Source organism: Scyliorhinus canicula, chromosome 12, assembly GCF_902713615.1.
Source record: "Scyliorhinus canicula chromosome 12, sScyCan1.1, whole genome shotgun sequence".
NCBI classification, from domain to species: domain Eukaryota; kingdom Metazoa; phylum Chordata; class Chondrichthyes; order Carcharhiniformes; family Scyliorhinidae; genus Scyliorhinus; species Scyliorhinus canicula.
The window spans coordinates 148,766,935-148,782,504 of NC_052157.1; the positions used below are offsets into that span (position 1 = coordinate 148,766,935).

At 47.4% G+C, this 15,570-nt stretch overlaps 1 protein-coding gene across 1 annotated transcript in view; it reads left to right on the plus strand.

Moving 5' to 3' along the window:
* The first annotated feature begins 218 nt into the window (after window positions 1-218).
* Window positions 219-15,570, plus strand: part of mettl16 (methyltransferase like 16) — a 122,266-nt gene continuing 106,914 nt past the window's right edge. Inside the window, 2 exon segments of the mRNA XM_038814474.1 lie at window positions 219-271; window positions 274-346. Of these exon segments, the coding sequence (XP_038670402.1) occupies window positions 220-271; window positions 274-346 (125 nt within the window). The 5' untranslated portion in view covers window position 219.

The window sequence follows — 15,570 nt, forward strand, 5'->3', positions numbered from 1 at the left end:
ACTGATGACATTAATATTGTGCTTAACTATAATAAGTTAAGACTTTGAGGCAGAAGTAGAGATAACAGAGAAATTGTTATTTTTCAAGGTCCCAATAAATTGATTGCAAGTCATTGATTAGTCTTGGATAACAGCAGCAGCTAGTTTTGTGCCGATTAAATTGTTCTTCATGTATCCTGTTTGCAATTTAAGATGGCATCTTTCTTTTCTTTGTTTAGGATGGCCCTAAATAAATCAATGCATCCAAGGAACCGATATAAAGACAAGGCCCCAGATTTACATATTTGGCATCAAAATACACAGAATTCCAGCAACACGTACATACAAGCTTGACTGGCAAAGTGAGGTATTTAATGGAGAAGGGAAAGTGTCCCACTGGTATCAACTGACACTTGTTTCACTGTCTGACAAAATCTGTTTGGTCCATGCTATGTAAGATTTGCTGCTGTCCTGAATGCTGTATTATCGAATTGTTTTATTCCTCAGAGAGTTGCTTTCTTCTGCGTGGCTCATCATTTCTATAGTAGCAATACAACTTTTTAGACGTGCTCTGGAAATTGTCTACTATTTATAGAATAGCATTATAGGGAGGTGTTGTGATGGTGGCACCTGCTTTTTCGTTTTTACTGACTCCTGAAGACACCGGGGCTGGATTCTCTGGAACGCGAGCATGTTTCATGGCAGCACACTGTTCACTGGCGGTGGGATTTTCTACTCCTGCCGCATGTCAATGGGATTTTCCTATTGAAGCCACCCCACGCTGACGGGAAACCCGTGGGCGGGGATGCGCTGCTAGCAGGAACAGAGAATCCCAACAGTTGGAGAATTCTGGCCACCAATATTTTTGTCTAGCAGTTTCATGTGCACTGGTCTCCATTCTAAATAACCATTCTTCACGTGACAGTGACTACTAGAACACTATTTGATCACGGTGGTGGGAGTGGGTGTGACTATATTGTGTTTTGGATACTTCAGGTTTTATTAAATTGCTGAGATTTTCCCATGGCCAAAGTGGAAGAAAACACCCTATGGAAGTAGTTCCCAATCATATTTAGCTGTTTTTAACAAAATAAGTTTTACAGTTTGCCTTGCCAGGTATGGGAGTGGGAAAAAACGTTCAGTATTGTCACTTTCCGTCACATGCAATGATCTCTGCTCAAATACATTCATTAATATCTGCTGATGTAAGATTCAGCTTTTACTGTAATAACACTCATGTTGGAATCGCCCAGTAACCTGGCTGAAGTTATGTGTATAAAATGGCCAGCAATGAGGTATTGCCCATTGAAGTTTATCCCAGTACAAATCAAATTCTAGTCTTCTTACTTTTCAGGAACTTGTTAATCTACTGTTCACTAAAATTATCATATTTAATGACATTGATTTTTTAAAAACTATTAGCCCTTCTGAAGTGATCAGCCAGCCTTTCAGTTTTTCAGATATTGGCAAAATCCATATATGGACAGTCTCACCTCAGTTGACCTTGTAAAAGTCTCCTCATTACCATTGTGTTGGGAGAGACTTGTCAAGAGAGCAGCCTGATGTAGTCCATTCATGATCATGTCTTAACTCTTCAATCACCATCTTGGTTCCAGCATGTTTTCCTTTCTCGTAACGTCTAAGCTCTAAATATGCCATCTTAATTGCTGTCCCCATCTTTAGCACATTGAAATAGACACACACTGTGTGAAATAGACACATACTACAATATTCTTTTCCAAGTAATTCTTTTCAGGGTTTCAAAATCTTCCTTTCTTTTCAAATATTCAAATAAGTGTAATATCACTCTAATCATTACATCCTCATTTACCTTATTCCTTTTCAGTCTAGGATGGTATCTTATATTGTGAGCCTGGCTCTTTACCAAGATTTCCCAGTAATGTTTAAAAACAATATATGGAATAATAAAGTCATTATTAAAAAACTTTGCCAAACATTGAGATTAATCCTATCTCTCAGCAAAAGAAAAATCTTAGTGAATTTAACACAATATTTCCAAGAGATAAAATAAGTTAACTGATATCAGTACTGCATTAAATGTTAGTCATCGGCGCCAGAATGGTTAGGACACCTGCCTCACAGCGCCCGGGACCCGGGTTTGATTCCGACCTCGAGTGACTGTCTGTTGAATTTGCACATTCTCCCCCTGTCTGCATGCGTTTCCTCTCAGTCCGAAGATGTGCAGGTTAGGTGGATTGAACATGCTAAATTGCCCTTTAGTGTCCAAAGGTTAGGTGCGATGGGGCGGAGATTGGGCCGAGGTAGGATGCTCTTTAGGAGGGTCGGTGCTGATTGAGTGGGCCAAATGGCCTCCTGCACTGTAGGGATTCGATGATTAGTCAGTCAGTTTTGTAAATATTGGACAGCACAGTGGCTCAGTGGGTTAGCCCTGTGCCTCATAGCGTCGAAATCCCAGGTTCGATCCTGGCTCTGTGTTACTGTCTGTGTGGAGTTTGCACATTCTCCCTGTGTTTGCGTGGGTTTCGTCCCCACAACCCAAAGATGTGCAGGGTAGGTGGATTAGCCACACTAAATTGCCCCTTAATTGGAAAAAAATTAATTGGGTACTCTAAATTTATTTTTTTAAAGTTTTGTAAATATTAAAAAAAAATTTAGAGTACCCAATTCATTTTTTCCAATTAAGGGGCAATTTTAGTGTGGCCAATCCACCTCGCCTGCACATCTTTGGGTTGTGGGGGTGAAACCCACAAAAACACAGGGAGAATGTGCAATCTTCACATGGACAGGGACCCAGAGCCGGGATCGAACCTGGGACTTTGGCGCCGTGAGGCAGCAGTGCTAACCACTGCGCCACTGTGCTGCCCTTTCTTTTTGTAAATATGCAGCTGGTTTAGGAATGGCGTATGCTGTCTGTATGGGCACCAAACAATTTCCATTTGGGACATGATTGAAAGGATAATTCTGCAATATTGTAAAATAAGGTCTCTCACTTTTGGCTTCACAAAACTGTCAAGATGCCAGATTCTACAAATTAGCATTTGTCTCATTTGTTTCCGCTAAAATTGACAAAATGCAGATCCTTGACACCTTGTAAAAAAAATAAACAAAAATTGGATTTTCTTCTGTTTAAATGCTTTTCATAGTTCTGATAATGCCTTTCTTACCCATCCAAATTTGTGTTTTTTTTCTGATTTGTGGGAACAAATGATTGGACATTGCAGTAGCATTTCTTTCCCAGAATCAAAATTGTATTAGATTACAACCTGCAAATGTGTTCCTACAACTCTGAATTAATGGATATTGCATGGATTAAGACTCTTCCTTATTGAAGTGTGTTAACAGAAAATCAATCCCAGTATGTCTGCCTATGCCATTTCTGGCTGGTTGTAAAAACCGCAGCATATCAGACCGGTGATTTAACTGTAATTCATTTCCCTCTGTTGCTGTGGATAGTTTGCTTGGGAAACCTAACTGGGCAATATCTGATCAATTTGTAGCTTAATATTGTTTTCAATTTTGGAGCCTCTTAGGTTCCGCCATACGGGAACTGAAATCATCAACCACTTTGCCACCTGCACTTCAAATGCTCAGAAGTATTCTTGCCAACATCTACTGGCTCTAGGCCTTATGGCAGCAGCTTCTAAATTTTCATTCAATGTCTCAGTAATTTCAAAAATCCTTTCAGTCCTGCTGCCCTGCTCATAATCTACTCATTTGTCCTCTAGTTTATTAAACATCTTCGCTATTTCTCTTCTCCCTAGTTTCCATTTGCAATCCCGGTGCCATACTCAATAATTCACTTTCCAAAGCCTTCCTATTTTGTGTCATCCTCCCCAATTATAAAGCCCCCTTAAAACATGCCTTTTGCCTTTGGCTGACTTCACACTTACTCATGTTTTGATCCACCTCTAAACTGCAATACGTGTTACAATTTTTTTCTCAGTTGAAGATGCTTTTAAATCGACTCTCTCTTCAGATCTCCCAACCCACCACCTTTTCTGAGTTAGGGACAGAAATGACCAATGTGGCAGAGGTAGAAATGCTTGGTGTTTGTAATGGAGAACTTATAGGTTGGAAACTCACTTTGGGGTCAGATAGTCCTCAGATGACTAGGTGTCTTAAAATGCCGAAAGAGGTGGTGCTCCCATACCTGGCAAGGCAAACTGTAAAACTTATTTTGTTAAAAACAGCTAAATATGATTAGGTCATCAACATACATATGCAATTTTTCCCTATCTTTAGATAATGTTACCAAGGGTAGACCTGTATATGAGGAAGAAGTGAGGGGGGAGAGAATCTCCAGAGGTAACAATGTGCGCAGAAAAAGAAAGGTGTGGAGATTCTCCAGCTCCGGTTGAACAGATGATAGGGGAACCCAGTGAGGGTAATCCTACAGAGTAGGCCAATGGAGGAGAGGTGTTAGAGAAAGAAGGATGTCACAAAGCATTCTGCGTCAAAGTCATTGAGAAGAACGAGGAATAGTGCACCATTGATACTGTCATAGAAGATGTAATTTATAATATTTGTAAATGATATTTCAATGCTGTGGCAGGGGTGGCAACTGCTTTGTCTCCCTGTTTAGTGGCTTAAGTGGATGTTAAAGATTGTGTGGATATATTTACTGAAGACCAGAGTGTGCTTCTGATCAACCCTTCATCCAGCATCAACAAAACCAGGAATTCATCTCATTACAGTCTGTGGGGTCATGCTGAGTGCAAAAGATTACTGGATTTGTTTATACAGCAAAGCTTGACCAATTTAAAATAATTGAATTGAAAAGTTACACTGCAGAAAGATCATTCAGCCCATTGCATCTGTGCCAACCAAAAAATAAAAATAAACTAGCTGCTCATTTTAATTCCCACTTTCCAGCACCTGACCTATAGCCTTCTAACTTACAGCACTTCAGATGCAGATCTATATACCTTTAAATGGCTTGAGGATTTCAGCCTCAACCACACAGGAAGTGAATGTGAGATACCCACCATTCTCTCTCTTGGTGAAAGGTTTTCCTCATGTCCCCTCTAATCCATTTACCAATCACCTTAAATTTATGCCCCCTAATAATTGACCCCTCCACTATGGAAACAAGTCTTCTGTTTACCCTTTCTTGGCCCCTATTTTATACACCTTAATTAGGTAACCCCTTGGCATCCTCAGATCTAAGGAAAATAACCCTGGGCTATTCAATCTCTCTTCACAGCTGCAACTTTCAAGCCCTGGCAACATCATGTAAATCTCCTCTTCATGCTCCAGAACAACTATGTCCTTCTTGTAATGTGGTGACCAGGACTGTACACAAAATTCCAGCTGTAGCCTAACCAGCGTTTATACAGTCCCAGCATTCCATCCTTGTTTTGTATTCAACACCTCATCCAATAAGGAAAGCACATGCTTCCTTGTCCTCCTGTCCTGCCACCCGAGGACCAAGGACATGCATTCCAAGGTCTCACACTTCCTCATCCCCTCTCAAATCGCCCACATTTAAGTCTAAACCATTAATATATACAAGAACAGCAAGAGCCCCAACACCACTGTGGAACACCACTGGAAACTGTTTTCCAGTCACAAAAACATCCATCAACCAATTACCCTTGGTTTACTGTCACTGAGCCAATTTTGAATCCAACCTTCCACCTTCCCCTGTATCCCAGGAGATCTCACTTTTCTGACCAGTCTGTCATATGGGACCTTGTCAAATGTCTTAATGAAATCCACGTAGATAAAATCCACTGCACTACACTCATCAATTCATCTTCCTTGGTACTTCCTCAAAAATGTCTTTAAGCTAGTAAGACATGATCTTCCCCTATCAAAGCAAAGCTGATTATCTCTGATCAATCCGTGCCTTTCGAAGTGGACTGTATATCCTGATTCTCTGAATTGATTCCAAAAATTTGACCACCGAAGTCAAATTGACCAGCCTATGATTTTCTGGCTTATCCCTTGCAACCCTTTTTTAAATAATGGTAAATTGTTCGATGATCTCCAATCCTTTCGTACCTCGCCTGTAGTAATGAGGATTAGAAAATGATCCTCAGGGCATTTCTTCCATGGCTTCCTTCAACAGCCTGGGATACAATCCATTTGGCCCTGGCATTTTATCCATCTTCAAGTATGCCAGTCCCTCCAGATTTCCTGTCGCTCTATGCTTATTGTATCTAATATATCACACTCCACCTCCTTAATTATGATGTCTGCATCATCCTTTTCCTTTGTGAAGACAGAGATGAAGTACTCATTGAGAACTCTGCCCACAACTTCTGCATCTACCCACAACATATCATGTACATCTCTTAGTTATTCTCTTGCTCTTAATGTACTTGTTAAATATCTTTCTGATTTTCTTTGATTTTACCTTCCAATAGTTTCTTCATATCTCTTTGCTTTTCCAGTATTCATTTTACTTCATGTCTGTACTTTCTATACTCTTCCAAGCTTTCTACAGTATTCAGTGTTTTGTCACAGTCGGAAGCTTTCTTTTTATGCTTTATCTGGCATGTAAACTTCTGGATAACCTAGATTTGGCAGTAGTCCCTTTTTCTTTGTGGAGATATGTCTACACCGTGCCCTTACGATCTTACCTTCGAATGCCTCCCAATGATTTGACACGGTCTTTCCTTTGAACAGTTCAGCTCTTATTCCTTGTACATGGACTGTGTTGTGACAGCCTCAGAAATGGTCAAATGGACTTCCGGTTGCAGCTATGCGGAGCTAAGCCGCACGTTCGGCAGCTCCCGCCAGAACGGACTTTTGGGCTCTTTTTAGGGCTCCCAGCGGTACTTTTTCGACGTTTCCCAACGTGGGAAGGAGTCAGCAACATTTCCCCAGTAGTATATGGCCTGGACCAGGAGTGGGGCAAGTAAGAAAGTGATTGCAGCGCCAAAGCAGAAGTGAGGGAAGAAGCACAAGATGGCGGCGGGCGGAGACCAGGAGGCAGTGGGCGCAGGAGCAGCAGGAGACTCTCCAGCGCTGCTTCAGGGAGCTTAAAGCGGAGCTGCTGGAGCCGTTGAAGGCTTCAATTGACAAGCTTCTGGCGACCCAGACGGCCCGGGTGTGGCGATCCGAGAGATCCTACAAAAGGCCTCCGAAAGAGAGGACGAGACCTTGGGCCTCGCGGTGAAGGTGGAGATGCACGAGGCGCTCCATAAAAAATGGCAGGAGAGGTTCGAGCAGATGGAGAACCGGTCGAGGCGGAAAAATCTGTGGATCCTGGGCCTTCCGGAAGGGCTAGAGGGGTCAGACATGGGGGCCTACATGGTCATCATGCTAAATTCGCTGATGGGAGCTGGGTCCTTTCAGGGGCTCCTGGAGCTGGAGGACGCCCACAGAATATTGGCAAGAAGACCCAAGCCGAATGAGCCGCCATGGGCGGTGCTGGTGCGGTTCCACCGGTTTGCTGACCGGGTGTGTGTGCTCAGGTGGGCCAAGAAGGAGAGGGGGAGGAGGAAAGCCTTCCGGTGGACACTGGGGAGGAGGGGAAGCCCCACGCTGGGAGGGGTCGGAGGAATGGCGGGAGTAGCCGTGGTCAGCAGGAGTCAGCTGACTTGAGGGAGCAACGCAGCTAGGGGGGTCCTAGCTGGGGGGGGGGTTACCGGGTTGCTGCTGGAATGGCGAAGTAGGAGCTGGAGTATGTAGAGGGGGTTGGGATGCGGGTTTGCCGCCGTGGGGAACGGGCCGAGACGGGGGGGGGGGGGGGGGGGGGGGGGGGGCGCGAGCACGTGACAGGCTGAGGAAGGGTAATGGCTAGTCGGCGGGGGAGGGGGGCAGGTAGCCCCCTGATCCGGCTGATAACCTGGAATGTGAGGGGACTGAATGGGCCGGTTCAAACGGGCCCGTGTGTTTGCGCACCTGAAGGGGCTGAAGGTGGATGTGGACATGCTTCAGGAGACGCACCTGAAGGTGGCGGATCAGGTTAGATTGAGGAAGGGATGGGTAGGCCAGGTGTTTCATTCGGGGCTGGATGCAAAAAATCGGGGGGGGTGGCGATCCTGGTGGGGAAGAGGGTGTTGTTTGAGGGCGTCGAATGTGGTGGCAGACAGCGGCGGGAGGTATGTGATGGTAAACGGCAAGCTGCAGGGAGAGTGGGTGGTGCTGGTCAATGTAGATTTGGAGGCGGGGGGCCTGATAATGGGGGGGGGGGATTTTAACACTGTGCTGGATCCGGCACTGGATCGATCCAGATCCAGGATGGGTAGGAGACCAGCGGCAGCTAAGGTGTTGAGGGAGTTTATGGACCAGATGGGAGGGGTGGATCCAGGGAGGTTTGCGAGGCCGAGGCCCAGGGAATTTTCATACTTCTCCCATGTGCATAAGGCCTATTCCCGGATTGATTTTTTCGTTATGAGTAGGGCGCTGATTGCAAGGGTGGAGGATGCTGAGTATTCGGCGATAGCCATTTCTGACCATGCCCCGCACTGGGTGGACCTCGAGCTGGGGAGGAGAGAGACCAGCGCCCGCTTTGGCGCTTGGAGGTGGGGCTGCTGGCGGACGAGGAGGTGGGCGGGCGGGTTCGAGGATGTATCGAGAGGTACCTGGAGGCCAATGACAATGGGGAGGTCCGAGTGGGAACGGTCTGGGAGGCGCTGAAGGCGGTGGTCAGGGGGGAGTTGATCTCCATTCGAGCCCACAGGGAGAGGAGAGAGAGGGAGAGACTGGTGGGGGAGATGGTGAGGGTGGACAGGAGATATGCGGAGGCTCCGGAGGAGGGATTGCAGAGGGAGCGGCGTAGTCTCCAGGCTGAATTCGACTTGTTGACCACCAGAAAGGCGGAAGGTCATTGGAGGAAGGTACAGGGAGCCGTGTTTGAATATGGGGAGAAGGCGAGCAGGTTGTTGGCGCACCAGCTCCGTAAGCGGGATGCGGCCAGGGAGATTGGTGGAGTTGAGGATAGGGGGAGGGAATGTGGTGCGAAGGGGGGTAGACAGTAATGGGGTCTTCAGGGACTTTTATGAGGAACTGTATCGGTCCGAACCCTCAGCGGAGGAGGGGTGGGATGGGGCGCTTTTGGACCGGCTGAGATTCCCGAGGGTGGAGGAGGGACAGGTGGAGGGACTGGGGGCGCCGGTTGAGCTGGTCAAAGGGATAGGGAGCATGCAATCGGGGAAGGAGCCGGGCCGATGGGTTTCCCGGTTGAATTCTATAAGATGTATGCAGAGCTGTTGGGCCCCCTGTTGGTTAGGACCTTCAACGAGGCAAGAGAAGGGGGGGCTCTGCCTCCGACGATGTCTCGGGCGCTGATTTCCTTGATCCTTAAGCGGGACAAAGATCCCCTGCAGTGTGGGTCATACAAGCCGATTTCACTCTTAAAGTGGACGCCAAGCTGTTGGCGAAGAATTTAGCCACGAGGATAGAGGACTGTGTGCCGCAGGTTATCCACGAGGATCAAACGTGGTTCATGAAAGGGAGGCAGCTGAATACTAACATACGGAGGCTCTTGAATGTTATAATGATGCCGGCGGTAGAAGGGGAGGCGGAGATAGTGGTGGCGTTGGACGCGGAAGAAGGCCTTTGATAGGGTTGAGTGGGGGTACTTGTGGGAGGTGCTGGAAAGGTTCGGGTTTGGGGGAGGGGTTTGTCAGGTGGGTGAGGCTGTTTATATGAGGTCCCGATGGCGAGCGTGGCCACGAATGGGAGGAGGTCGGAGTATTTCGGTTATACCGAAGGACGAGGCAGGGCTGTCCCTTGTCCCCCCTGCTTTTTGCACTGGCAATTGAACCCTGGCCATGGCGCTGAGGGAGTCGAGAAACTGGAGGGGGCTGGTGCGGGGTGGGGAGGAACACTGAGTGTCGCTTTAATGCGGATGACCTATTGTTGTATGTGGCGGACCCGGTGGGGGAATGCCGGAGGTGATTCAGGGCGGGTTACAGGAGCATTACGGAGTTTGTTTGGGCGCACGGGGACCCCGAGGGTGAGAAGGGTGTTTCTTCTGGAGCGGGGACAGGGATAGGGGGGGCTGGCACTGCCCAACCTCTGTGGGTATTATTGGGCTGCCAATGCAGCGATGGTGCGTAAGTGGGTGATGGACGGGGAAGGGGCAGCATGGAAGAGGATGGAGATGGCGTCCTGTGTGGGCACGAGCCTGGATGCACTGGTAACGGCGCTGCTGCCACGCCCTCCAACGAGGTACACCATGAGCCGGTGGTGGCGGCTAACCTCAACATTTGGGGCAATGGAGACGGCACAGGGGGGAGGTGGGGCCTCGATGGGGTCCCTGATACGGGGGGGGGGGGGGGCGGCGGGGGGGGGGGGGGGGGCGCGGCGGGGGGGGGCGGGGGCGTCTCTTTGTTTTGGGCTGAAGGGCCGTGTATATTTGTTATTTTCTAATGATAGACGTTAATTTATTTCTTCCTTTTTGTATACACGGGGGGGGGGGTTGTTCTTTTAGTATTTTTTGTTATTGATATTTTGTAAAAATTTGAATAAAAATTATTTTAAAAAAAATAAATGGTCAAATGGTCCACATATAAAAAACAAAATTCATGTGCTGATCACATGTATGTCTCCATTATTAGTCTTTTCTGTCAGCCACCCTCGAGTCCAAATTACCTCGTACACTTTTGCTGTCGTCCTTATTTATTTTTCTGATCGTAGAGTCATCGAACAATACAGCAAAAGACAAGGCTATTCAGCCCATCACTCCTGTGCCAGTTCTTTGAAAGAGCTATCCAATTAGTCCCATTTCCCTGCTTTTAGTCCTTCGAGTCCTACAAATTATTTTGCTTCAAGCATTTTATATTTACTCTGGAATTTCTGTGCTTATTCATTCAGGGGCATTTTAGATGGAACTTATCAAGAGTGAATGGAAATCCAAATAGGGGCAGCACGGTGGCGCAGTGGTTAGCACTGCTGCCTCATGGCAACTAGGTCCCAGGTTCGATCCCAGCTCTGGGTCACTGTCCATGTGCAGTTTGCATATTCTCCCCGTGTTTGCGTGGGTTTCGCCCTACAACCCAAAGATGTGCAGGGTAGGTGGATTGGCCATGCTAAATTGCCCCTTAATTGGAGAAAATGAATTGGGTACTCTAAATTTATAATAAAAAAAAAGAAAATCCAAATAAACTATACTATAAGAATTCAGTTATATCTGTCATGTGTTGGGTTGAGAAGCTATGGACTTGATTGCCCATGGATACTTTATCCAAGTAGCTATTCTTTGAGTGTAAGCCTGGTCAATGACAGCTTGCTCTTGAACGAGTGAGGAAACAACAAAGCCATGATCGATTCTGTCTTCATCTCCAGCCGAGAGGGACTGACTGTTGTCAAAATTGCTATCTGGCATTGAATTATGATGGCTTCTCACTGTATTGATTTCAAACATTTTAGTAAACACTTCATTCCTGTGACTGGTATCTGTGACAAATGCCTTGGATCTTTCTAGTCATGTAGTAATTTTAAGCTACATAAGACTGATGTAGAGTTTTTTGCCTAGAACCAGAGGGACTCTAAAATGGAGACTATCTTCTTCATAAGTGAAGAATCAAATTGCCCAAAGGATGCATTATTTGCCATTACATGTATCGCCAATTAGTGTCAATGTCAGCACATACACATCAGATTACTTTATCTCAAACCTATATGCTGCATTGTATAGGTTGGTGCCTTCAATTCTACCGGGTATTGACTAAGGCAGCACGGTAGCATTGTGGATAGCACAATCGCTTCACAGCTCCAGGGTCCCCAGGTTCGATTCCGGCTTGGTCACTGTCTGTGCGGAGTCTGCACATCCTCCCCGTGTGTGCGTGGGTTTCCTCCGGGTGCTCCGTTTCCTCCCACAGTCCAAAGATGTGCGGGTTAGGTGGATTGGCCATGATAAATTGCCCTTAGTGTCCAAAATTGCCCTTAGTGTTGGGTGGGGTTACTGAGTTATGGGGATAGGGTGGAGGTGTTGACCTGGGTAGGGGTGCTCTTCCAAGAGCCGGTGCAGACCTCGATGGGCCAAATGGCCTCCTTCTGCACTGTAAATTCTATGTAAATCTATGTAATGTTGTTCTACCCAAGTTCTTTAAAAAAAATATATTTTTACTGGCATTTGTATTTGAAAACAGAGCTTCGCATGGGCAGCATAGTGGCACAATGGTTAGCACTGCTGCATCACGGCACTGAGGTCCCCGGTTCAATTCCGGTTCTGGGTCACTAACCATGCGGAATTGCGCATTCTCCCCGTGTTTGTGTGAGTTTTGCCCCCACAACCCAAAACTCCTGCACACTCAATTGCCCCTTTTTGGAAAAAATGAATTGGGGAACTCTAATAAAATTTTTAAAAGAGCTTGCAGACAAAGAATAATACAAGAACCACAGTAATAGAAGTTAACACAATAAACTGACAAACATGAGCCCCACGCTGTCATCATGTCCGTGACTTGAAGTCCCAGCACTATTTATATTACTTACAAAAGCGTTAATTTATACAGTATTTGAAGGGTTCTTCCTGGGGTTCCAATCTCTCAGCAGTAGAAGTTGCACCCTGCTTTGCTCATATATCTACATACGTTGCTGGGACTATTCCCCTCGTTTGTCATGGTTTTGCTGGTGGAGTGGGCTGGGGGGTTGGGGGAGGGGAGTCCTGTTTCCCCTAGAGTTTTTCAGGGAGGGTGGGTGGTCCATTTCCCCAGCTTATCTCATGTGGGAGGGGTTTTTGTTCCCTCCCGTGTGTGGTTCTGCTTCTCGTTCCTTCTCCACTATTTGTGAGCCCCCTTCCCTCAGTCTCCCCTGCACCCCCACCCCAAGTTAGCTGCTGTTTGCGAACAGACCTGTGAAGGGGCTTGTGAACCTTTTCCATGCGTTGTGGAATCAATCGCTCCTCGGATCTTATTGGAAAAAATTTTTTTCTAGTCTCAGGAACTCTGTCAGATCAGAGAGCCATTGCAAGGCCCTGCTGGTGCTGCTGACTTCCAACTAGTCTACCCAAGTTCTAACCCACCACCATGGGTCAGTTCTATCACTTCACGACACATGGGGTAATATTCTGGTCCTGCCCGCTGCGTGAATTGTAGTAATAATAATAAACTTTATTATTGTCGCAAGTAGGCTTACATTAACACTGCAATGAAGTTACTGTGAAAATCCATTAGTCGCCACACTGCGGCACCTGTTCGGGTACACAGAGGGAGAATCCAGGGCTGGGATTCTCCCCTACCTGGCGGGGCAGGGAGTCCCGGCGTAGCGGAGTGGCGCCAACCACTCCGGCACGGGCCTAGCCCCTAAAGGTGCGGACAATTCTGCACCTTTGGGGAAGCACCTTTAGGGGCTAGGCCCGCGCCAGAGTGGTTGACGCCACGCCGACTGGCGCCAAAACCGGCGCCTACGGCCTTTGACGCCCGGCGTCGGGCTGGCCGGAAAGGCCTTCGCCGGATTGCGCATGCGCTGGTGCGTCAGCGGCCGCTGACGGCACCACCGGTGCATGCGCGGTAGGGGGGTCTCTTCCGCCTCTGCCATGGTGGAGGCCGTGGCGGCGGCGGAAGGAAAAAGAGTGCCTCCACGGCACTGGCCCCACCCGCCGATCGGTGGGCCCCGATTGCGAGCCAGGACCCTGGGAGGCCCGCTCGCCGCCACCAATCCCGCCAGCACCAGAGGTGCTCCAATTCCCACCGGCGGGAGAGGGCCTGTCAGCGGAGGGACTTCGGCCCATCGCGGGCTGGAGAATCGCCGCGGGGGCCTGCCGATCGGCACGGGGGGCACGCCGATCGGCGCGGCGTGATGTCCACTCCCGCTGATTCCTGGGTGGCGGAGAATTCCGGCCATGGCGGGGGCGGGATTTACGCCGGCCCCGGGCGATTCCCCGACCCTGCTGGGGGGTCAGAGAATTCCGCCCCAGATGTCCTATTCACCTAACAAGCACGTCATTCGGACTTGTGGGAGGAAACCCACGCAGGACACGGGGACAAACGTGCAGTCTCCGCACAGACAGTGACCAAAGCCGGGAATCAAACCTGGGATCCTGGTGCTGTGAAGCAACAGTGCTACCGTGCCAACCGGATCACAGATGCCAGCGGGGCCCTGCTGTCCAGGCCACGCGTGCGCTTGGCGGCCACAAGCAGGTCCGCGCATGCGCGCGGCGGCCCACCTTGGCGCGGGGGCCGGCGACAAGGCGGAGCCACACCGCGGGCTCGCGAGGAGTAAAGTGGGTCCCCGCGGATAATGGCCGCGGGGGTTTGTTCGAACGGCCCCCGACTGGCGCCGCGCGACAGGCGGGTCCACGGAGAATCGCGGAAGTGCCGGATTTCCGACGTGTACAGCTATTCTCTGCCCCCGTGCCGGAGAATCCCGCCCAAGAATACTGAAAGTAATCTGGGCATCTTCCCCAAGGGAAGGATGTGTTCGTATTTCGGGAGACATCCACTTTCAGATACTCACTGATCAGGATATTTTCTTATTTTAGTTGAAATCTCAACCCTTTCTTACTGATAGTGGCTATCAATTTGATCCAGGAAGCCGCAGCATTTGTTTCAGTAACTGCTGCCTCTGCTCACTAAAAATAAACAACAAGGTGTTCATTGTAGAAATATTAAGCTATTTTCCTGCCCACAAATGTTAAACTTAGAAATATCTAGATTATATACTGAAAGATGGTTCTGTCCATCCTGGCTATAAAAGATAGAATTTGAACATCAACTTTCATTGAACCAACTATTTGAAAAATCAAATAGTTGTTTATCTTGCCTGAAAAAAAATTAGGCCTAGTAAACAACAGCCTTTTTCCCTCATGATATGGAGAACAGCCTAGAGCTGCTGAAAGAAAGGCAAGTGTTTCAAAATAAGATGTAAACATGCAAACAAAAGGACCATAGTTCAGAAATCTGCCTGATCTCGCCCAAGTCTCTGTTCCTCATGATTGATAATAATACTTGATTTAGGGGGATGGGAGGTGAAATAGAAGAACATCATCTTAATCTTGCTAATATCAAGACACAAATTTGTAGTGTGGGTCATTAGATAGGCAAAGGAGCTCCAATGCCTGATATTTGGCAAGTTAATATGACTATCCTTGAAACAAAGGAAATTACTTCCCATCACAATCTGTGTGTTTAAGCCATGAAGCATCCTGCATTATAAATGTTTATAGCGAGGGTATCATTTCAATGCACAGGAAAGTGGGGCTTTTGAAACGCAGCCTTCCAACAAATTATTGAAAAGCAGAAATTTAATGGATAAGGGAAATTTTAATTTCAGAGTTCGTAATATTTACTGATAATATTGTGAAGTGATAATCAAGGCATTGCTGCGATAGAGAGTGATGTAAGTTTAGCTCATGACAGAAATGTCATGTTTAAATACAATCAGAAAAACCTGGAAATGATGGGCTGCTCCATCAAGCCTGCCTACCCATTCATTCATGATGTCTGGAGTATCATGACCAACTTCTTCCTACTTTGGTCAGTTGCTGGGATAAAGTTGCACAAGTGCTATTTAACCTCAGTAGATCACTTGCCCAAGAATGGGCCAGTGATTTGACTAGGTTTGGGAGGGTTGAAGTCATGGTAACGGGAATAAGTCATTCAGTCCCTCCAGCTGTCCTGCCGTTCGATAATAGCTGATATATGGTTCATCTGTATTTCAATGTCTTATTTACATGTCGTCACTCCATATTGTTAGATACCATAACAAAAA